Source organism: Diachasmimorpha longicaudata, chromosome 20 (genome assembly GCF_034640455.1).
Source record: "Diachasmimorpha longicaudata isolate KC_UGA_2023 chromosome 20, iyDiaLong2, whole genome shotgun sequence".
NCBI classification, from domain to species: Eukaryota; Metazoa; Arthropoda; class Insecta; order Hymenoptera; family Braconidae; genus Diachasmimorpha; species Diachasmimorpha longicaudata.
This window is the reverse complement of record NC_087244.1, coordinates 1,574,947-1,598,391: the sequence shown is the minus strand read 5'-3', so window position 1 is coordinate 1,598,391 and position 23,445 is coordinate 1,574,947. Positions and strand designations below refer to the sequence as shown.

Here is a 23,445-nt window from a genome sequence, read left to right as displayed (position 1 = left end):
TTTGAGACACCTGAGTAAAGCGTCAGTTTGAATGGTTTGGCCAGCATGAGGTACCAGAAACACCGACGATACACTCGGCATTATCATATTTCAAGTACCACAGCACAACCCCAGGAGGTGCCCAGCTAGTAGTGGTCGAACCCTCATGAGGTTTTGGAACCCACTGAGGAGCACACGAAGTGCAATCGTATTTCAAATGCGTTCGAGCGTGACAGGAGGTTGCCGATTAGTGCAGGTTAGAAATTCCAAGTCTACATCGTTCTCTCGGCCTTTGGTACCTACACCTCTGTGGTGACTGTGTCTCCACTACACCCTGTCACTCCGATGGGAGATTCTCCAAACATGTCTACTCCTAATCCAGACCCTCTTAGACTAATTACCTACTCGACCGGCGTCATCCCTATCATAAAAATCTGGGGAATCTTTGTGGAGTTTGAGACACCTGGGTAAAGCGTCAGTTTGAATGGTTTGGCCAGCATGAGGTACCAGCAACACCGACGATACACTCGGCATTATCATATTTCAAGTACCACAGCACAATCCCAGGAGGTGCCCAGCTAGTAGTGGTTGAACCCTCATGAGGTTTTGGAACCCACTGAGGAGCACACGAAGTGCAATCGTATTTCAAATGCGTTCGGGCGTGACACGAGGTTCCCGATTGGTGCAGGTCACTTCGCCACATGTCGTAACATTCGGATAATTGTGGACATGTCACTGAGGTTTCGAGTAAACGGCGGAGTAACTAGTAGTTGCGAGGTACTTATTGTAAAATTGAATCAGTGGTTCGGAGCCCACTTTAAAAATGTAGGTCCACTAAAAATGGCCGGAAGGCTGATTACACCTCTAGACTTATGAGGACCGTCTTACGGCAATAAAAGTTAAGTAGGTCCACTAGTGTTCTCCCGTGAGGATGCGAGGATAAATAAACATCACAGCCAAACTATTGATAGTGTCTGTGTGGAGAAAGGTATAGTATAGTCTAAGGTATCACTTAGTGATGTTTAGGACGCCATTTTTTTTTTTTTTTGTTGTGAAATTAAATATTTTTTTGTGGAATCAACACACGGTTGAAGAGAAAATGAGGACTTGGAAGTGATAGTGTGTTAGGACTGCCCTGTTACAAGGTAAAGTATATAAAAATGGCGATTACCCTGACCCGTTTGGAGATAAGAAGGTGGAGTGGATGCGGGCAGACGATTTAGTTATGAGGAAATACTACGGGGAGAAATTTCAAGAATGTGTTTTATTTTTTGAAGTGAATGTACGGAGACACTGTAAAAAATAACTAATTTTGTACATATTTATGATGCAAGTAATCGAATTTTAGTTTCTCTGTCGTTGAATGTAAACTGATGTTGATGGGCCATAATTTTTGGGTGTCGAAGTGGATTGTTTGAGAGGGCCACTGAATAATTGGTGTGTCGTACCCTAAAAATGATGGCGACTCGATGTTTCTTCAACATGTCCACTGACTCTCACACACTCTTACGGTACATTCGATTAATATACTTTGGATTATCGATGGCCAATGGTATGGGACAAGTCCATTAAAAATGTCGACCTAATGATGAGAATCTGACTCACGTGTTGTACCAGAATTTGAGTACAACGTCGTATAATTATTGTACATCAGTTGTTAATTAGTATCACGTTAACAAATTGTTACGCATAACCTCATTATCACTGACAAATCCCATAATTATCGTGTGCTGTATCTCAACGTTTCACTTTATCACTCGGAATTATCAGTGGATAATAACAAAGGACATGACCAGTTTAAATAATTAACGGTGCAACAATGATGCAACAAATATTTGAGTTAACGTAGGTCAATAATGAGTTCACCAGGTCCTTGAAATATTCACCCACCGGCTGTTAAAATTCCTGCTGAACATCACCCCCAGGACGTGCGATAATTATCGATAACTATCGAATGACCCAAACTTCCTCGACACGTACACGGGACCTGGAAGTGGGTCAGTCCTCCGTATTCTCAAAAAATCATTGAAATCTCAAAAAAAAACAATAACAACAAAAGTTTTTCCTAAAAAATGACCCAATCGCTTCCAATTAATTTCCTAATTTTCTACCAAAACATTTTTGCTTCTCTTTTTTCCAATTTCTCATTCGTAATCGATTCACTTTACAATTCGATTGTAAATTTATGGCAAACTGAACTTTGACTGTTGAACAATTCATTCATTTGATTAAATCGGTCATTAATATTGATTAATTATGTACAATTTCTAATCATATAAATTGTTTGCAATTAATTAATTTTCTATCGAGCTAAATTCATCGTTTCTCCACTTCCTCAACATTTCCAATAATTATTACGCTCGTTATCTTCCCCTCGAAGAACAATTGTACAATTTATTTCGATGAGTCGTCAAACTCGTTCCCCAGGAACGTCGTCATAACCTCGTTGAGTCGATTTTGGTGAGACTCCCAGGGTTGAATCCAGCGTTGACGGACCCCATTTTCTTCCGATCCTTTTTCCTATTTTTCTGGGAGCTGAAAAAAAAAATGGAACTTTCAACTTTTCCGGCGATATTAATCGTCAGGGTGACTTCGAGATACAGTACAATCTCGATTATCTGAGGGTCTGGATTATCCGAGGGGTCGGGGTGACTCGGATGACCTCGGGAGGGCTCGGATAAAATGGCCGGAGCCACCGAATATACTCGTTTCCACATGTGTTGGGCGTTTCTCCTTTGTTTTGGGATGATAATACAAGAGTTCGTCGTCGACAATCGACGAAAGGACATCGTCGTGTCACGAGAATAAAAAAAATCCTAGTGAGTGTTGAAAATAAATGATAAACAATAAGGAGATTGGAGGTAGGATAAATTATGATAAATGTCACGTACGATTGTGGTGTTGGAGAAACGATCGTAGGGTATTGGCGATGATGTCGATCTAATTTGGAACAATTGTCGATAAAATACGTCGACGTGGGGGGTCAAGTCGTTAATCGATCAAGTCCCGAGAATATGATAAAATTGACAAAGACTTATTCCTATGGTTCATTAAACTTGTGGTGCATTCAGACTCCCTCAGGTCGCATTAGTGACAGGCGACATTTCATTTATCAATTCTTTGTATACCAAATATCACGATGTGTCAATACACTTTAACATTTCCATACTTTTGTCATTGAACTTCACTTCGACATTCAGAATTGATAAAAAATCATTGAGAACTTGGAATATTTCATTTAACCCGTGTCACACGAGTTTTTGGTTATCGAGGTTATCCCTCCCCACGTCACCTCGGATTATCGAGATTGTACTGTATCCAATGAAAAATCGATTCAACAATCGACACTTACGACGATCGACAGGGTATCCACCAGAAGTTCTGGTCGATCCCAAAGTCGTTGCCCTCTTGCAGCGTCTCAGGCAGATCCTGGTCTAGTGTTTCTGGTAGCGTCAGCGTCAGGAACGCCACCACCATCGCCACGACTCCCAGAGAAATCAACGGCAACTCTTTCTGAACATCAGCCTGAGAACATTCCATCGAGTTCATGAACCAAAAACCAAAAAAACTTTTTTCCGAAAACTCTTCTCCTTCCGGTTCCGGTTCTACGCAGCAAACGAAAAAAAAAAAAAAAAAAATTCGCATTTTTTTTTTGATTTTTCAATTAAAAAAAGCGAAGTTTTCCATTTATTGTTGCAATTATATTTGATTATTAACTATATTAACAATTGAGGTTCGTTAATAGCGATCATCTTACCAAATAAATGATGTAAGGCCCAATTATATGCGCAAAGTACCCAATAATATGTATGAGTGATACTCCCTGTGCCCTGACGACAGTCGGCAGCATCTCGGCGGCGTATTGAAAGCCGATATTAGCCGCGACATTGACACCCAGCCGAGCAAGAATTGCCATAGCGACAGTGACAGTACCTGAAACCACGACGATCACAAGTTACTCGACGTCTGGTATGAAAACAACCTCAACAGGTTATGGTTGTTGGATAGTGCTCAACCGCGACAGGGTCTCCTCGGTCTTGGAAAAATCCAGATCCGCCAGAAAGCTGGAGGACATTCGCTACAATACCACCACATTTTGCAAAGTACCGACATAACACCCACGGGATACCTCGTGGAGGTAGTCCCTGGCATATGCCCAGATATGTAGAACCTCAAGCATTACTGTCCCTCAATGGTACATCATAAAAATTCACAAATGATGCCGTTACAATCAAAAGAACATCTGATGGAATTTAGAACTCAGCGATGTACCCATTACCATGGTTTAGTTTCCATATTTATTTTTAGTCATATTATCGTGTCCCAATGCTCCATATAATGATCCACACCCAAATGATATTTGCGGAGTTTGAGCTTTTGGGAAGTGTGACATTTTTAATGGTTTGGCCAGCATGCCCTACCAGCAACACACACCGCCCACTTGGCATTATCCTTACTTCAAGTACCCCTGTACCTCAGCTGAGGTCCGGCTAGTAGAGATTGAACCACCTCGAGGTTTTGATCCTCAATGAGGCGCACACGAAGTGCAATCGTATTTCAAATGCTTTCGAGCGTGTCAGGACGTACCCAGTTCGACCCGGGGTCCACGACATCGTCTCACTCACCTCACTTACCTCACGCCCATCCGCACAAATACCCCATTAAAATCATACCTTCAGGAGTGGCCAGCGCAATCCACGAGAACACTCCGCACATGAACATCGACGCGAACCCCATCCACCGTCGTCCCCACTTATCCAGGAACAGCGCCAGCAAAAAGGCAGCGGGAAGTTCCGTCAGTGCGGCCAGTGAGAACGACGTGAAGACGTCAGGATGAAGGAGCTTCATGTTCCAGACGTGTCCATCGAACACCAGAATAATCAGCAGCCAGTAAATCACTAGGATAATCGTGATCCTGGCGAGTCTCGGCAACGAAAACAGATCCAGTACCGTATACTTATTGACTTTGTCATCCTTCTCGATCATTTCCTTGCAGCTTCTCTCGAATTCCTCATAAATTTTTGGTGTCACAGTTTTTCCGTTGACTTTCGCAAATTTCTTCAGCATCTCAATAGCTTTATCGGTCTTACCCACCATGATATACCATCGTGCGCTCTCCGGGGCGATCCAGGGACCGAAGAAGGCGACCACCAGAGGCGCTGCTGTGACGACACTCAAGACACGCCAGTCGGCGATCCAATAGGCTAGCCAGGGGAGTAGGCTAGCTGCTACCGCGAAGTAAATACCGAATGACATGTTAGCGACTAGAGTGCGATATTTTGGGCCGACGTATTCGATTGCTGAAATTATAAGAAATGGGATTTTGATTAATTTATGAGGATGGACCTGTTTTTCGGATTTAAGTGGTGAATGGTGAGTCGTGTGGAGGATTGGAAAATGGAAATGGGTGTGATATCAGGTTCGGATGAGGGTACCTGATTTTGAAAATCAGGTCGTTGTTGTTGTATCTGGGATTTGGTAGATCGGGGGGGGGGTATTTGAGGTGTTGTGGACTGTCAGGCCTGGGCCTTATCAGGTCGACCTGATTTGAAAAAATGAATAGGTGGAAGTTCAGGTTCAGGTGAGGGTACCTGATTTTGAAAATCAGGTCGTCTGCATTTTGTCAGGGGTGGGCCTTATCAGGTCGACCTGATTAGGAAAATGAATAGGTGGTATTTCGGGTTCAGGTGAGGGTACCTGATTTTAAAAATCAGGTCGTTGTCGTTCTATATGGGACTTGGCAGATCAGGGCCTTATTTGAAGTGTAATGGACTGTCAGGCCTGGGCCTTATCAAGTCGACCTGATTTGAAAAAATGAATAGGTGGACGTTCAGGTTCAGGTTAGGGTACCTGATTTTAGAAATGAGGTCGTTGTCATTTTGTCAGGTCTGGGCCTTATCAGGTCGACCTGATTAGGAAAATGAATAGGTGGTATTTCAGGTGAGGGTACCTGATTTAAAAAATCAGGTCGTTGTCTTTATATCTGGGGCTTGTCACATCAGGCCCGGGCCTCATCATTTTGATCCTGACTAGGAAAATGAATACGTATGGCATCAGGTACGGATAAGGGTACCTGATTCCAAAAGTCAGATAACGCACTGGCAGGTCCGAGGTACCTGATCAGATTGAGGTCCTGTGTGACCCACTCGGAAAGACGTACCATATGATTGACAAATCAGGTCGTTTCGTAAATATTTCACCTCGAGACCTGATCAGGTCCGAGGTACCTGATCAGGTATACCCGATTCCCGACCTGATTTATTCCTCATTAATCTGGACCTGATGTGACAGCATTTGGTAAAATCGATCTTCGAGATTTTCGAGAATTTGAAAATCCGCAAATTCCAATTTCGCAAAAAAATAAATTTTGAAATTATTTTTTATAAAATTTGAAAATAAATGTATCAACTCACTAATGATAAATAAAATATTGAAACAATTATCGAATGATGTTCCCACGATTAATCGTGCTAGACAAAAACTCCAAAAACTGTTGCAGAATGCGGTGACAACTGATGCAATAAATCCAACGGCATTACACGATACGAGAGCCGGAATTCTTCCATAATGATCAGCAATGTACCCGAAGATGAATCCACCGATGATGCTACCGATAAAGAAGGCGGATTGAGCTGTTGATGATAGATAAGTTTTATCGCAAACCCACTCGAGCTGTAAAAAAAAAAAAATTATATTGACAAGTTTTACCGTTGAATAATAAATTGAATTGAAATTAGTTCCCACTAAAAGCCACTTTGATGATGTGTTTTTTGCTGAATCTTCGGAACGATAATTTATAGTGAATATTAACATAACTGGAATCGTGGAGAACCGGTCAAACTTGCGATGAACGGATAAAGGATTTGAATGATCGTGTCACGTACGGGATTAGAAAAATGAATACGTGTTATGATCGGGTACGGGTGGGGGTGCCTGATTTTGAAAAATCAGGTCGTCGTCGTACCGAGGACTTGACACATCAGGATTTTATTTAAAGTGTAAGGTACAATCAGGACCGGACCTTATCAGGTTCATACCGACGGGAAATGTAAATTTGGGGTCACGATCAGGTTCAGGTACGGGTGCCTGATTTTTGAAAAATTAGGTTATCGTTGGATTATCTGGGACATGACACATCGGGACAGCAGGAAAAATAAATACGTGTCACGATCAGGTTCAGGTACGGGTACCTGATTTTTAAAAATCAGGTCCTCGTTAGATTACCTGGGACTTGACACATCGGGGACTTATCTAAAGTGTTGTGCAGGGTCAGGCTCGGGCCTGATCAGGTTCATACCGACTGGAAATGTAATTGTGGGATCACGATCAGGTTCAGGTACGGGTGCCTGATTTGAAAAAACTCAGGTTATCGTCGCATTATCTGGGACTTGACACATCGGGACATCAGGAAAAATAAATACGTGTCACGATCAGGTTCAGGTACGGGTACCTGATTTTGAAAAAATCAGGTCCGCGTTCTCCTACCTGGGACTTGACACATCGGAGACTTTATCTAAAGTGTAACCCACAATCAGGCCCGAACCTGATCAGGTACAGGTTCAGGTGAACCTGATCAGGTACAGGACCGATACTGGGAGATCCGACTTCCATTCCCGGCTGGATTACAGCTGAAATTGTTTCTCTCTGATTATAATTCTCTCCGATTTTTTCTCCTGTTTGAACCTGATCAGGTACAGGTTCAGGTGAACCTGATCAGGTTCAGGACCGACACTGCGAGATCTAGGTTTCATTCTCGGCTGGATTAAAGCGGAAATTGTTTTCTCTCTGATTATAATTCTTTTCGACTTTTTTTTCTCCTGTTTGAACCTGAACCTGATCAGGTTCAGGTCCTGATTTTTAAATAATCGATCTCTGGTGTTACCGGCCCATTATCCCACGTTCCAGACGGAGAAAGAGCCGCGGGAGTTGAAGATGTCTCACGATATTGTTTAGAACAACTTCGGTGAGTGAATTGTTTAACAATTTATTTGTTATTGTCATGTGGTATTTGGACACGTCTCCGGTTTGTCGACTGACTACGCGATTATAGTGCGTTTTTCAACGGCCGTAGATTCAACGGATTGACCGGATGGATAATTGAGGTGATTAAATTTATTGATGAACAACGGCAAGGATGTCGATTAATAACAATCTCTGATGGTGTCTGATGAATTAGAATTAGTAGATGACATTTTGTACTGTTACGTCATTATGAAAGTGACCGGATAAGATATCGTACATCACTGGATATTTTTTATAACTATTTGTTTATCTGCGATATTAATTATCACATCAGTCATTATCATCGGACCTCATTCCAGAATTATCAAATAATACAAATATTGAGGTACGGTAATTGTTCCAGTTGCAATCGATTTTTTCATTTTTTATCAATCGATATCAATCGATATCAATCGATATCAGTGAACTAAATCGATGGAGATTCCCTCGTGTCAATATATTGATTTTCAGATGTGCGTTGGTCTCTGAAATTTTGAATAATTGTCTTGTTATGATTGACGTCAGGCGATGGAAATCGTGGACCTGATTCAGGTACTGAATGTAGGTGCGACTGATGAGAAAATTGACGTCGTCCATGACATATATGGGGTCCAAATGATATCTGATTACCGACTGAAAAAAATGAATACCTGAAAAATCAGGTTCAGGTACGTGTGCCTGATTTTTAAAAATCAGGTCCTCATTCTTCTACCTGGGATATGTCACATTGGGACCTCATCGAAAGTGTAATAAACTGTCAAACTGGGGCATCTTCAGGTTCAGGTAGGGGTACCTGATTTTTTAAAATCAGGTCCTCGACCTCCTACCGCAGACTTGAAACATGAGGACTTGATGTAAAGTGTAACGCACTGTCAAACCGGGGCCTGATCAGGTTCAGGTAGGGGTACCTGATTTTGAAAAAAAAATCAGGTCCTCGTTCTTTTGTCTAGGACTTGACACATCAGAATCTTATCTAAAGTGTAATGCACAATCATGTCTAGACCTGATCAGGTTCAGGTAGGGGTGCCTGATTTTGAAAAAAATCAGGTCCTCATGATAGTTAACAATTGTGAGAATGAAAAGTTATTGACATGTGATTATTTACCTCAGCTGCTATTGACGCATATGGTATAGCAGTGAAATTGAAGGTCCATCCGTTTGAACAGGGCTTGACAGGCCAGGAAGTGTTGGCTACTTTGATGCCTGACAACATGACTTCGGTGAAGTTGACGTCATACATTTCACATTTTGAGAATGTGGCAACACTTTGGTCTTCATTTTCCAGTGGGTTCGCTAATGGGATTGATAAGGCAATCCTGGAATCACAAATAATGAGGTGAGTAAGCTGTTTGGTGTGGGGTGAAGAAATGCGTAGATGCGGACGCGGAAATCAGAAACGACGACGACGATGAGTGAATGAATGAATGAGACCAACCAACTGTCGTTGTTGGAGATGGGAGTCCTGGGGTGGGGACCCGGTAATCTCCGGGGGACGCTGACCCGGTTGGAGATATGAATGAGAATTAGAGTCATGTTATACATGTTCTCTTCGTCTTCTCCTCTAGTTCTTTTAATCCCAAATACCCTTATCCACCTTTCACATGCTGGGGGGTCAGCTGACCCCGAGGACCACCGCCCCGAGGGTCCCGCGGAAGCCATGTCTGGGTCAGTGACTCGTGGCTCGAGCCGGTCGTGGTTGCTAAGTGTCCTTCGGCGATCTGAACTAGCCGACAGTTTGGATTTTTCCAAGCCCACGTGACAGTGGGTAATGGCCTAAGTGTTTGATATTATGGAAGGAGAGTAGACGGACTTCTGCAGGGAGTGCATGTGGCTGAAGTGCATAGGAGCGGACGTGGAAATCAGAAGCGACGACGACGATGAGTGAATGAATGAATGAGACCAACCAACTCTTGTTGTTGGAGATGGGAGTCCTGGGGTGGGGACCCGGTGATCTCCGGGGGAACCTGACCCGGTTGGAGATATGAATGAGAATTAGAGTCATGTTATACATGTTCTCTTCGTCTTCTCCTCTATTTCTTTTAATCCCAAATACCCTTCTCCACCTTTCACATGCTGAGGATCCGCTGACCCCAAGGAAACTTTACTTACTTTTGACTGTCTGTAAGGTTCCATCCGCTGAGCTCCGGGACCGTGCACCAGTGCTCGTTCGGGATCAGCGTCAGGAAGAACTGTGTGAAATAGAGGAATGCGTACACGAAGGTGAAGGGCAACAGAATCAGGAACAGTAACAATTGATAAAGTCCAGCTTCGCCAACGTGAGGTAAAATATCGTCAAACGTTTCAATCTTCAATTTTCCGTCGCCCTCCTCCGCATTCGTCGACTCCCCAGCCACTGTCATGGCTCAGTATTTCTATTCTGAAAAGAAAATAAATATATCTTACTGTTTCCAATGGCGTACGAGCCGCTGGATCACAGCACCTGTTTCCCTTAAATCGGTTTTCGCGCAGACGGCGACACCTGCATAAGAAGTCATTCATTTCATGACTCACTCATTGATGTGACCGAATCAGGAAAAATATTAACGAAACCTCTTGAGCTGTGCTCTATTATTTGTCCATTAGGACCGATAATCTTATGAGTTTTCCCAGATTCGGTGCGATGTGGTAAATATGGTCCCAGACTGTCATGCTCCTGGGTCCATATGGTCCCAAACTGTCATACCCCTGGGTCCATATGGTCCCAAACTGTCATATCGTTGGGTACATATGGTCCCAAACTGTCATGTCCCTGGGTCCATATGGTCCCAACCTACCATGTCCCTGGGTCCATATGGTCCCAAATTGTCATACCCTTGGATACATGTGGTCCCAAACTGTCATGTCCCTAGGCCCATATGATCCCAAACTGTCATGTCCCTAGGTCCATATGGTCCCAAACTGTCATGTCCCTAGGTCCATATGGTCCCAAACTGTCACATCCTTGGGTCCATATGGTCCCAACCTACCATGTCCTTGGGTCCATATGGTCCCAGACTATCATGTTCTGGGGTCCATATGATCCCAAACTGTCATGTCCCTAGGCACATATGGTCCCAGACTATCATGTCCTTGGGTCCATATGGTCCCAGACTATCATGCCCCTATTAACGTCCCACAGACCCAATTGGACCCATCCAAACCCTCCGGGTTTGGTTCCTAATCCGAAGACAAGTCGAATTAGAAAGAAAAAATTTCCACTTTACCCCGGCCGGGAATTGAACCCGAGTCTCCCAGTTTCCCGGCTGATGCTGCTACCAATCGAGCCACCGGACACGACAGAAATTCATTCTCAAATTACCGTGAAATACCGCGTAACCTTTTTACGTATCAAATAATTAAAAAAAAATTAGAATAAACAAAAATAAAAAAATTCTGCTTCAGCCCACCCCAGCTTGATAATTAATTTAAAATCCACATTAATTATAATTAACAATAAATTTCATATCAACAAACAATCGCACCCAAAATCATTCCAAAATTTTTCGTTTAACGTCCGATCCGACTCCACAATTACTTCATTAATTAAAAAAAAATGTATCTTAATTTTGTTCATTAACATAATTGACACCTTCACCCCCTCCCCCCCCCCAAAAATATTATTTCGACGTTAAAATTAATAAAAAAAATTGTAAAATAATTCTGACATAAATTTTCTCACTCGTTAAACGATCGTTTAAAAATTCTCAAGATATTCACATGACCGATTTGAAAGATAAAGTGTAATTCTCACTTCCTATTAAAATCACTCAACTAAATTAGTGTTTTGTAAAATTTCAATCGCTCGGAGGCACTTAGATGTCATGTTCTTAATGACCTCAATCTAACGCCAGATATTTGTTTCGGAGTTATTCTTCATATGATGAAATACGTTGACAAATAATGTCACGTTACCAACATCTAAATTAATCATTTTATTTTTAAAATTAATTATTATGAACGTTGAGACTGTCATTAAATTGTTTAACAATGAAGTTAACGAGTATTTCCTGCCAAATGAGGTACAGAATTTATTTAGATTTTTTTTTAATCTAAATTTTAATTTAAAACTCATTAATTAATTAGATTTTCTACTGCTGTAAATCCCATTAATTAATATTAATTATTAAGCGATAATTAATTAATCGGATTAACATTAATGGCAGTTGTTGAACAATTTGGGAAATGAATTGTTTTTATAAATAATTATTTTTCATTAACTTTTTTAAATTAATTTTTTGAAAATGAAATTTTTACGTGCGATAAAATATTAAAATCGATTAAAAAATTATATAAAAATAATTAATTTGAGGAATAAATTGACGTTGTCAACGTGATCAATTGTTTAATTATGATGTTCTGAATATTAATAATAAAAAAAAAATTTTTACTTCAAAAAAATTCGAAGAAAATGAAAATTAATTAGTCATTAAATTAATTAAATTATAAAGCCCTTAAATTGAATCTAATCTAAAATTAATATTCACTCGATTTTGCAGGTTTTCCGTTATTAACTAATTCAAATCCAATTTTTTTATTCTCAGAAACGAAAAAAAAAAAAAATTGATAAATAAATCGATTTATCGATCGTTCGATATATCGCAATTCGATACATCATAAATCGATATCTCACAATTCGACACATTACCCACCGATAATATCGTAATTCGATACATTACAATTCGATATATCGCAATTCGATATATTTCGATTCGATATATCGCAATTCGATATATCGTAATTACAAATTCACAATTAAAATCGAAAATACTCACTTTTGTCGAGCACAATAGTCCAATAAATTTCTCAAAATCACTCGACGAACCACAAAATTCTCGAAATATTCCACTGATTTATCGATTATTAATCGACACTCGAAATCGAAATCAAAGTCGAATTAACAGATCACAATTTTCATCACTCGTTAACCGATTACCGCACGTGTTTTGTACCCGATTATATGTGAAGTTTGTACTGAATGATTTTTACACGGAGACGTCCACTTCATCGTCGTCACACATTTGGTTAGTCCTTCACGACTGTATCCAGTGGTCTGCGCTTGGTATCAGACATTTATAGCCTTCGACTGCCCCACGTGCTCAACTCCCCCTCTCGTGATGGAGCGGGACTCACACGAGTCGCTGATGCTGTGCGGTAATTCCCCGATTAACTTTTACAGTATCAACGGAATTTGAAATTGCCGGGTTGGTGGGAAATCCAGAGACGAGGACCCGCATATAAGATACCACTTTATATGGAAAAAGGGGACTATTGACAGTTTATCAATTGCAATAACGAGTTGATATTCCAGAAGACGTTTTAAAGTGCCGCCGAACCAGTCGTGGTGACGTTGAGAATGGGCCTGACTCTTGTCGTAACCTAAAAATTCGTCAAAGTGTCGAAGATGGTGGGGTTAATGCGACATGAGGGAGTAGGTGAGCAATGGTGGCCCTGAACTTGGTGATGGGGTTGGTCTTGCACCCCCGTGATAGCTCAAACTGACCCAACCCCCACTCTCCACGCTACGTTACACCAACAAAGGGGCCTCACACGTGGCTTTCAGAAGGTGATAGAAAATACTTGAGTTTCTCTCGGAGAAATGTCAACTGTCTCTGGAAGACGTTTATCACACTAACCATTTAATCCCGACATCGACTTCCACTTGAACCTCAATAATAAAAAACATGACAAAGACCTTTTGTTTTGGATACCCAGAGCTCCATTGAAAGACTCGCGATTTATGGCTTGTTTCCAATTTCCACGTGTCGACTAAAATTCTAAAATTCCCCATTTCATTATCTTTAATCAGTGGGAATATTTCTACTGCCTCACCAAAGCTAATACTTAATGACATTAGAAGATACGAAAGATAAAATAATTACATTTACATAGTACAATCTATTGATAAATATGGCAGCCTTGAGGGCCCTCCATAATCTCTGACGACTTTTTATGACACAAACGATTTAATGCCAACATCACCATCGTACCCCATCCGACCTCTACTTTTTGTTCCTGATTTTACGTTGAGTAAGTGGTGAATTCAGGTTCCCCCCACCTGTACCTGAATATGACCTGATCAGGTGTGACTGTCCACTTCCCCTCAGGCAGGTCCTTCCCCACCTCGTGTTGAACCTGATCAGGTACACCTTTTGTTCCCCATATTCAGGTACGTCCCATCCTTACCAGTCAGTCATACCCGATCAGGTCTCTCTTGACAAAACCTGATCAGGTCTCTCTTGACAAAACCTGATCGTGTACGACTGACAATTATCACTCACAATACCCGATCAGGTCTCCCCTATCAAGACCTGATCAGGTACACCTGACAATTATCAGCCACAACACGCCACATCCCACCCCCCACGAAGACCCGATATCCAAATCCCACCGCATCCTCTCCCCGACGTCTCCCTCAGGTCCCTCAACCCCCGGACCTGATCAGGTCCCCCCGACCCCGACGTACCTGATTCCAAATGAATCAGTCCCTCACGCGACAGCTGGTTCGTCCCAGAAACATTTTGGGTCCCATTAATTTTACGCTCCATCAGGACTCACCGTTTGCTCATCAAGACGGAAAGTTTATATAGCGTTCCACATTTCATGTGACGTCAAAGGAAATCTTTGGATAGAATTTTGGATGAGGTAGGAAGGGGAACAGGATAATTCTCCATATGATTTTTGCAAGAAAAATTACTGAAAAAATGGAACGTCCAGACCGGGATTTGAACCCGGGACCTTCCGATTATCCATCGGGTGCTCTTCCAACTGAGCTATCCGGCTCCTACCCATTTCTTCCATTCACTTTTTCTTGCCTATATGGAGCACCGACGTCCTTCATACGGCAAACATTTTTATCATCAAGACGGGAAGTTTATATAGCGTTCCACATTTCTTGTGACGTCAAAGGAAATCTTTGGATTGGATTTTGGATGAGGTAGGAAGGGGAACAGGATAATTCTCCATATGATTTTTGCAAGAAAAATTACTGAAAAAATTGATAGTCCAGACCGGGGTTTGAACCCGGAACCTTCCGATTATCCACACCATCACCTTTGGCTACACTTTTGGGCCTGAATTTAGTGGTTTCAGCCGTATGTCGATGGGGGAATCGGCCGTGACGTGTGCAGTGTGACACCCGGAATATATCATATAGAGTGGACGGTAATGAAGCTGTGGGGAAATAGAGTGGAATAAATCGCATACTTTCTAACCGCATGAACAGGTTCTTGACCATGGCTGGATGATCCAAGGACGCTGGTGGATACAAAAAGTTGTAGAACTATTCTGACATTCTTTCTGGATTCTCCGCCCAGTGAATTGTAGCGGTGATCATTTTTACTGGCCATGAAAACAGAGAAGAGCGGTGTGTCGTGCGGCCTCGTCTCCAGGAATTTTAACGTGATTTCGTTGGGTTTGGTTATGGGTCGTTAAGGTGAGGAGATCGACGATGATTTGACAAGGGTTTTGGTTGGGTGGTGGTGGTGGGAAGTTGGAGGGGGGTTGGGGGGATTGGGGAGGGGTGGAAATGTGGGAAAAGTCGGGAAAATTAAGGAAAAATTCAGGAAAAGTGTGGGAAAATGCAGGAAAAATCGGGAAAATTCAGGAAAACTCGGGGAAAGTCTGGAAAACCCGGGAAAATTCAAGAAAAATGAGGGAAATTCAGGAAAACTCGGGAAATTTCAGGAAAAATCGGGAAGATTCAAGAAAATTGAAAAAAATTCAGGAAAACTCGGGAAAATTCAGGAAAAATCGGGAAAAGTCAGGAAAATTCAGGAAAAATGGGGGAAAGTCAGGAAAACCCGGGAAAAATCGGGAAAAGTCAGGAAAATTCAAGAAAAATGGGGGAAAATGCAGAAAAAATCGGGAAAATTCAGGAAAAATTTAGGAAAATGCAGGAAAAATCGGGAAACCCCAGGAAAATTCGGGAGAATTCAAGAAAGTTCAGAAAAATTCAGGAAAAATTCTGGAAAATTGGGAAAATTCAGGAAAAATCGGGAAAATTCGGAAAACTTTCAGGAAAAATCCAGGAAAATTGGGGATTATTCAGGAAAATCAAAAAAATTCAGGAAAAATCGGGAAAATTTCATAAAAATCGAAAAAATTCGAAAAAAAATCGGGAAAAATCTCGGAAAATTTCACAAAACTCCAGAAAATTCGGGAAAATTGATATAATTTCGTCTCATCATTAAAAAAATTGATGAATAAAATTACACCGAGTCCAAGGCTCCTTTCAGCTTCGTTGATCATGCATGACCTCATTGTTATTCTCGATTTGTGCGTCATTACACCTGTTACAAAATGAAACAAATGAATGGAGGAAATCACGGAATTTTTTAATACGAATAACTCCGGAGCTTGATCCAACAATATATTCCAGGCACGTATCACACTGCGGTTTGTGTACACTGACTCGGCCTTGCCACAAGCTCACAGTTAGTCACCTTTCCGGGTTTACCGATCGCCGTCGAAAGACCACACGAAAGGAAAAAAAAAATACGAGTTTGATATCCGATACGTTAATTAATTGGCTCAATCATTACCAGACGGACAATATTCCTGTTCTCATTCCGCTCCGCAATCGTTTCCCATAATGAATAACATTTAATTGTTATTGAAATAGCGGAAAACCGTTGGTTATAAAAACATGAAAAATTTTCCGTCATCCGTTGAGTAATTGACGTTGAGATCTAGTTAATAATTAACAATAAAAATCGTTCATCCGTTTGAAATAAATTACATTCGCCTGAGATTTGGATTAAAATTTTCTTGTGTTAAATAATATTATTTTTAAGTGAACATTTGAATGTGGATTTTCGTGAGGATTTTGTTGTTAATTTTTATTGTTTTTATGGTACCGTCAAGGATATCCTGGATTTAAATATAATTAACAAATTGATAAACAAGAGTTTTTCAAAATGATATGGAAAACTCGGGAAAATATGGAGATGTCAAGGTAATCGTCAGGTGGGATGAACGATACGGAGGTAAAACCTACATTACACCTCATTATAATATCAGTCGTGTGTTGGGTGATGACATAAAATTAATTTTAATGATATCGAGTTTAAATTCCCTTCAATGAAACAGTAATTTTGATTGAATTTATGACGTTGGACATTTCAAAATTTTAGATTTTTATGATAATTTTGTTTTGATGGTTTTTTACATCGATTGGGGACTAGAATAATTTATCAGGTCCGGATGGGGGTACCTGATTTCAGGTACTCGACCGGGGAGTTGAGGTACATCAGGATCGATCGAGTTGGTGCTTTATCAGGTTTATTTTGAATAGAGAAAAAAATAAGTTTCAAATCAGGTTCGGCTGGGGGTACCTGATTTCAGGTACTCGTCCGAGTAGTTGAGGTACATCAGGATCGATCGAGTTGGTGCTTTATCAGGTTTATTTTGAATAGAGAAAAAAATAAGTTTCAAATCAGGTCCGGCTGGGGGTACCTGATTTCAGGTACTCGTCCGAGTAGTTGAGGTACATCAGGATCGATCGAGTTGGTGCTTTATCAGGTTTATTTTGAATAGAGAAGAAAATAAGTTTCAAATCAGGTCCGGCTGGGGGTACCTGATTTCAGGTACTCGTCCGAGTAGTTGAGGTACATCAGGATCGATCGAGTTGGTGCTTTATCAGGTTTATTTTGAATAGAGAAGAAAATAAGTTTCAAATCAGGTCCGGATGGGGGTACCTGATTTCAGGTACTCGTCCGGGGAATTGAGGTACATCAGGATCTATCGAGTCAGGGCCTTATCGAGTTCATCTCGACCGGAGAAAAAATGAATACGTTTTTAATCAGGTCCGGGTACCTGATTTCAGGTACTCGTCTAGGGACTTCAGGTACATCAGGATCGATCGAGTTGGTGCTTTATCAGGTTTATTTTGAATAGAGAAGAAAATAAGTTTCAAATCAGGTCCGGCTGGGGGTACCTGATTTCAGGTACTCATTCAGGGACTTCAGGTATATCAGAATCTATCGAGTTGGGGCCTTATCAGGTTCATCCCGAGTGGAGAAATAAATATATTTTAAATCAGGTCCGGATGGGGGTACCTGATTTCAGGTACTCGTTCAGAGACTTTAGGTACATCAGGACCTGTAACGCCGGGGCCTTATCAGGTTTATCCCGACTAGAAAAATAATTACGTTTAATATCAGGTTCGGATGAGGGTACCTGATTTCAGGTACCCCTCTCGGGACTTCAGGTACATCAGGATCTATCGACTTCGGGGCTTATCAGGTTTATTGCGACTAGAAAAAATACGTATTACATCAGGTCCGGACAAGGGTACCTGATTTCAGGTCCTCGTCTAGGGACTTCAGGTACATCAGGACTTTGGAAATTAGACCTTGGGGCCTTCAATGTTATGGAACTATATTTTTTTTTCTGATTCATCAAACTCGGAATATCTAAAGCCGTCAGTTGACTATTTCATAGGGATTTTTTTCTAGGGAATATTTCGAAGGACATTAATATCCCTAGGACTTAAGTTCATGCAAAAGTTTAGATTCACTTACCTTCAACGGCATCAACACTTCATCAACATAATCATCATCATTATTAATTAATAAAAAACAGTTTTGTATAGGTTACGATGTGGAAATATCTTTTGACGTCATCACATCAAAATTAAAATGACAATTCGTAAGGCGTCATAGTGGTCGTAGATACATCATGTATTTGTCAATAGCTTCAGTAGCAGTATCATCTTTCATAGAATTTTTTTTTTCATAATTTAATTACAAGGATTTATTTATTTATTTAATTGATCGTGTCAGCTAGAGGCTACGGGTCATACGCATCTCACAGTATTGACTCTCTATTTTAAATCTATCACGAAATCACCAAAAGTCTGGTTATCTACAAATATATTCATCGTTTAGTCAACTATATTTGTTGTTGTTTTTATCGAACTTAATTCTAGATTTTTTTTTTTAATTATCTCGCCACTCATTTCATGTTTTCGTAGGTTCTAGTTGAGGAGTGAATGTGATGGGTGAAATTCGCGAGGTGTTGACTGACTGATGGCTCATGTTGTTGTTTAATTATTTAATTTTTTATATAATTTTTTTATATTTTTATATTTTATTTGTAAGACGAAAGTAGATTTTTTATTTTGACACATGATTGAGGTTTCGAGCGAGTTTATCGGTGCGTAGCTCGCGTCTCACAGCCCAGACGTGATTTATTAAAATTCGAATGCAATTTTTTTTATAAAGAAATCTTACGTGATGTGATAGTAAGTGCGAGAAGGGAGGCGAAATGATTTTTCCAGTGAAAAAATTTTTTATTTTCCCCAAAGTCTTTTGTGGAAATCAGAAACGACGACGACGATGAGTGAATGAATGAATGAGACCAACCAACTTTCGTTGTTGGAGATGGGAGTCCTGGGGTGGGGACCCGGTGATCTCCGGGGGACGCTGACCCGGTTGGAGATATGAATGAGAATTAGAGTCATGTTATACATGGTCTCTTCGTCTTCTCCTCTAGTTCTTTTAATCCCAAATACCCTTATCCACCTTTCACATGCTGGGGGTCAGCTGACCCCGAGGACCACCGCCCCGAGGGTCCCGCGGAAGCCATGTCTGGGTCAGTGACTCGTGGCTCGAGCCGGTCATGGTTGCTAAGTGTCCTTCGGCGATCTGAACTAGCCGACAGTTTGGATTTTTCCAAGCACTCGTGACAGTGGGTAATGGCTTAAGTGTTTGATATTATGGAAGGAGAGTAGACGGACTTCTGCAGGGAGTGCATGTGGCTGAAGTGCATAGATGCGGACGTGGAGATCAGAAGCGACGACGACGATGAGTGAATGAATGAATGAGACCAACCAACTCTCGTTGTTGGAGATGGGAGTCCTGGGGTGGGGACCCGGTGATCTCCGGGGGAGCCTGACCCGGTTGGAGATATGAATGAGAATTAGAGTCATGTTATACATGTTCTCTTCGTCTTCTCCTCTATTTCTTTTAATCCCAAATATCCTTATCCACCTTTCACATGCTGGGGGTCAGCTGATCCCACTACTGGCGCCATACTGGCAGACTCGGGTTCGACCTCTGGCTGGCTTAACCCACTCTTTTTTCCCTCTAATTCCAATTATTTGATGTCTTGAGTGTGAATTTCTCCCGTATCCAGTCGGTAAGGACCCCTGGCGCAATACTGGCAGACCCGCGGTCGACCTCTGGCCGCTTTAACCCACTTTTTTCTCTCTCTAATTCCAATTATTTGATGTCTTGAGTGTCCATTTCTCCCGTATCCAGTCAATAAGGACCCCTGGCGCAATACTGGCAGACCCCTGGCCGCCTTAACCCACCTTTTTCTCTCTCTAATTCCAATTATTTGATGTCTTGAGTGTCAATTTCTCCCGTATCCAGTCAGTAAGGACCCCTGGCGCAATACTGGCCGACCCCTGGTCGCCTTCACCCACCTTTTTCTCTCTCTAATTCCAATTCTCCTCGACTCTCCTCCCACATCCGACCCTCTACACCCCCAATTCATCCCCAAAATTCCTCTCCCCCCAATAAAAAATATTCAAATATCCCTTCTTCATCCCCCCCTAATTTTTTCACTGGAAAACATATCACCCCAGGTTTCTCCCACCACCATCCAATACACATAACACTTCATATCAACATTTCAATATTTTCTCATGCAGTTCCGCCCTCCAGATGTACGAAAAAAACATAAATCAATGGCGCTGTAAAAAAATTCAAGCAATACCCACTCCCACTGTCTCATGACGGAAAAAAAATATCATATTTTTAGTTCTTTGTGTAATCTATCTATTTTGTTTTTTTTTAATCACTCTTTGTCTATACATCGTGTTAGCAATTCATTAAAACCGCATATCCACAATAAATTTTAATCATTCTCACGAATGTTGTTATCATTGAATATAATAATTTTCATCAACATTTCACGTATAAACTATGCAGTGCCGATACCTATTACATAGGTAAGTACTCATAAAATATATAATCGGTAAGTCATCAATGTCGTTAAATTATAAAATATAAATCGCAACAATTGGACGATAAAATTTAATTTTTCATAATTCTATATATATATAAATATATATATGTATATATATTATTTTGTGTATATATATATAGATATATGTTTATCTATACCAGCTCTGCGTTGAATACTTTGTTGTTAACATTTTAGTTCACCGTCGGATAATTTTTTTTTTTTTTTCATTTTCTATTTTTTGGTTTGCGATGCAGCTGAAAAATTGATTACACTCGATTCCATCACTGACACGATAATATTACATTAATTGTTAATTAATTAATGACTATCGTCGTCGATTGGAGAATTATTGAAACGAAAATATTCATTTCATGAACCAGACGTGAAGCCTCGATTTCTGTCAATATCATGTGAGTCAGGAATCATCGAAATTGAGAGATAATGAACGATAATGGAACAGATGGTCATAAATTAATAATTTTTGATTCAATGTCTAGCGCCGGGTGTTAACGTACAATTGACCGTAAACGATACCCAGATAGCCAGCAGCGTCGACGGTGATGATTGGGTACAGTGAATGATGAAAAAAAAAAATGTGTCATGTGGAGAGGGTTTTACCCGGTGGCTATTTATATAGAGCCCGCGACGGGGAGAGTGGAGGAGTTAGGGTTTTACTGAGTAAAAATGTCAGATGTGGAGTCGAACAACTTGGCCAGAATCTTTTGAAGATTTCCCGAAAACGTCTATAAAGAGGAAAAAACGTTAGACCTAGATGACGTAGAAGGGCCTTGGATCTAGATGATCTGAGACCCAGATGACGTCAGACCTAGATGATCTTGGACTTAGATGACGTAGATGACCTCAGCTCTAGATGATCTTAGACTTAGATGACCTAGATCACCGTAGATCTAGATGATCTTAGCCGTAGATGACCTAGATGATCTCAGACCTAGATGATCTTAGCCCTAGATGACCTCAGACCTAGATGATCTTAGACTTAGATTACCTAGATGACATTAGCCCTAGATGATCTTAGACTTAGATGACCTATTTCCATAAGCCTTTTACTACTTTGTTTTCATGGGTTTCATCGGAGAGTACTTGTCAAATTAAACCAGTAGATGGCGATGGTGGATTGATCCGGTCGGCCGGTTACCATCGGTATACAATGGTGAATTGTCAAATTTCCTGGACGTGCCATTCACAGTGATAAAATAAAAATAATCGAGAAGGTGGGATTAAACTAGAACCGCCAACTTCTCCGAGTATCAAGAGAATTGGTCGTGAGATATAACTCGATAGGCATCAATAACAATACCATCGATATACAATGTGAACGCTCAACAGAATCAAACTCAATGATTAACTTTGAATCAACGAAAGGGATCTAGACACATTCGGCTAGACATCGACGGAATTAACACTTTAATTAATCCCCTTGCTATCGAGTCACTATCGAGTGATCTGTTAGGGAGGCCATTGCCATCTACTGCTCTACCTCACCACCACCAAAACTCACCTCAGTGTCATCTATTATAAATTTCGAGGAACGACCTCTACCGCCTGCCACAGCCCCACCATTCAGCATTCTAATACCTAATCACCGAGCCCCCATAACCCCCCGCCATTAAAGTCATCCCATCCCCACTGTCAACGCACTGTCAACCGTACCTACCATCCCTCTCGACAGTCTCAAACCACATCCACATCTGGCTATCTGGGTACCTGAGTCGTCCTCATTAATATCCATCTAATTAATACGAATCCCAACTCGTAATCAACGCCAACTGCTTCTTAATAAAATTATCGTTCGTTTAATTTGTCAATGAAGTGGTCAATCTTAATTATAACATGTCAATTATCATTTTTCGTCATAATTTCATCATTTTTATGTCATAGTAACGTACTTTCAAGTTCCTAGCTACTATTGCTGAATAGACTGTGCACTTTACATCGACCAGGGTGAAATTCACGTGTAATTTAATTAACTAATTAATATATTTCATAGAGATTTGTCACCATTCCCTAGTAACTTTTTAATTTTTCCCCTAAATTTCATCGCTTTATTTATTTATAGGTTTGTCAGATCGATGGGACCCTAGCGAATCACTCGATTAATCTTTCACTACATTATTCACTTCACAGACACTGATTAATTAATCGGGATTACCCATAATCATTAATGAATTAATGAAATTTTATTGTTGATTTTATTTTACTCATTAATTTACTGCACCTTAGAATTACGAATTTATTTTTTGTTAAAAAGAGTCGCTCATTACTAGTGCCTATCTAATGGTGGCGTAATCGAAGAGATCTAGGGAATTTTTTTGTTGTCAAGGTCCGGTTGGAATTATTTGACAGTTGTTACGTAACCCCAAAGTGTCATTACAGATATCGGGTGAAATAATTATTTGATTCTGATCAAAAGTAATTACCGATGTGCGTCTAAGGGTACCGCAGACTGGTGATTTTTTTTTTTTTTTTTTATAATTATCTCGACGAGTTATTTGT

At 40.7% G+C, this 23,445-nt stretch overlaps 1 protein-coding gene and 1 non-coding gene across 2 annotated transcripts; both read right to left on the bottom strand.

Moving 5' to 3' along the window:
- Positions 1-1,224: 1,224 nt before the first annotated feature.
- On the bottom strand, positions 1,225-13,018 carry LOC135171463 (organic cation transporter protein-like). The gene is made up of 8 exons (XM_064138013.1): positions 12,732-13,018; positions 10,090-10,357; positions 9,086-9,296; positions 6,393-6,651; positions 4,653-5,279; positions 3,737-3,912; positions 3,332-3,504; positions 1,225-2,514 (listed from the first exon to the last, which is right to left on the bottom strand). Exons 2-8 carry the CDS (start codon positions 10,338-10,340, stop codon positions 2,415-2,417), a joined length of 1,797 nt encoding a protein of 598 aa, XP_063994083.1. The 5' UTR covers positions 10,341-10,357; positions 12,732-13,018; the 3' UTR covers positions 1,225-2,414.
- A 1,648-nt stretch (positions 13,019-14,666) lies between these two features.
- On the bottom strand, positions 14,667-14,739 carry Trnai-gau (transfer RNA isoleucine (anticodon GAU)). Its single transcript has one exon. It is a non-coding gene; the product is annotated as a tRNA-Ile (tRNA).
- Positions 14,740-23,445: the final 8,706 nt, after the last annotated feature.

Coding starts and splice junctions, on each gene's coding strand:
- LOC135171463 (XM_064138013.1), bottom strand. CDS start 10,340: ATGACAGTGGCTGGGGAGTCGACGAATGCGGAGGAGGGCGACGGAAAA. Junction 6,652..9,085: donor ATGCGTCAATAGCAGCTGAG/GTAAATAATCAC, acceptor TTTTTTTTACAG/CTCGAGTGGGTTTGCGATAA. Junction 5,280..6,392: donor CAATATTTTATTTATCATTA/GTGAGTTGATAC, acceptor TTATAATTTCAG/CAATCGAATACGTCGGCCCA.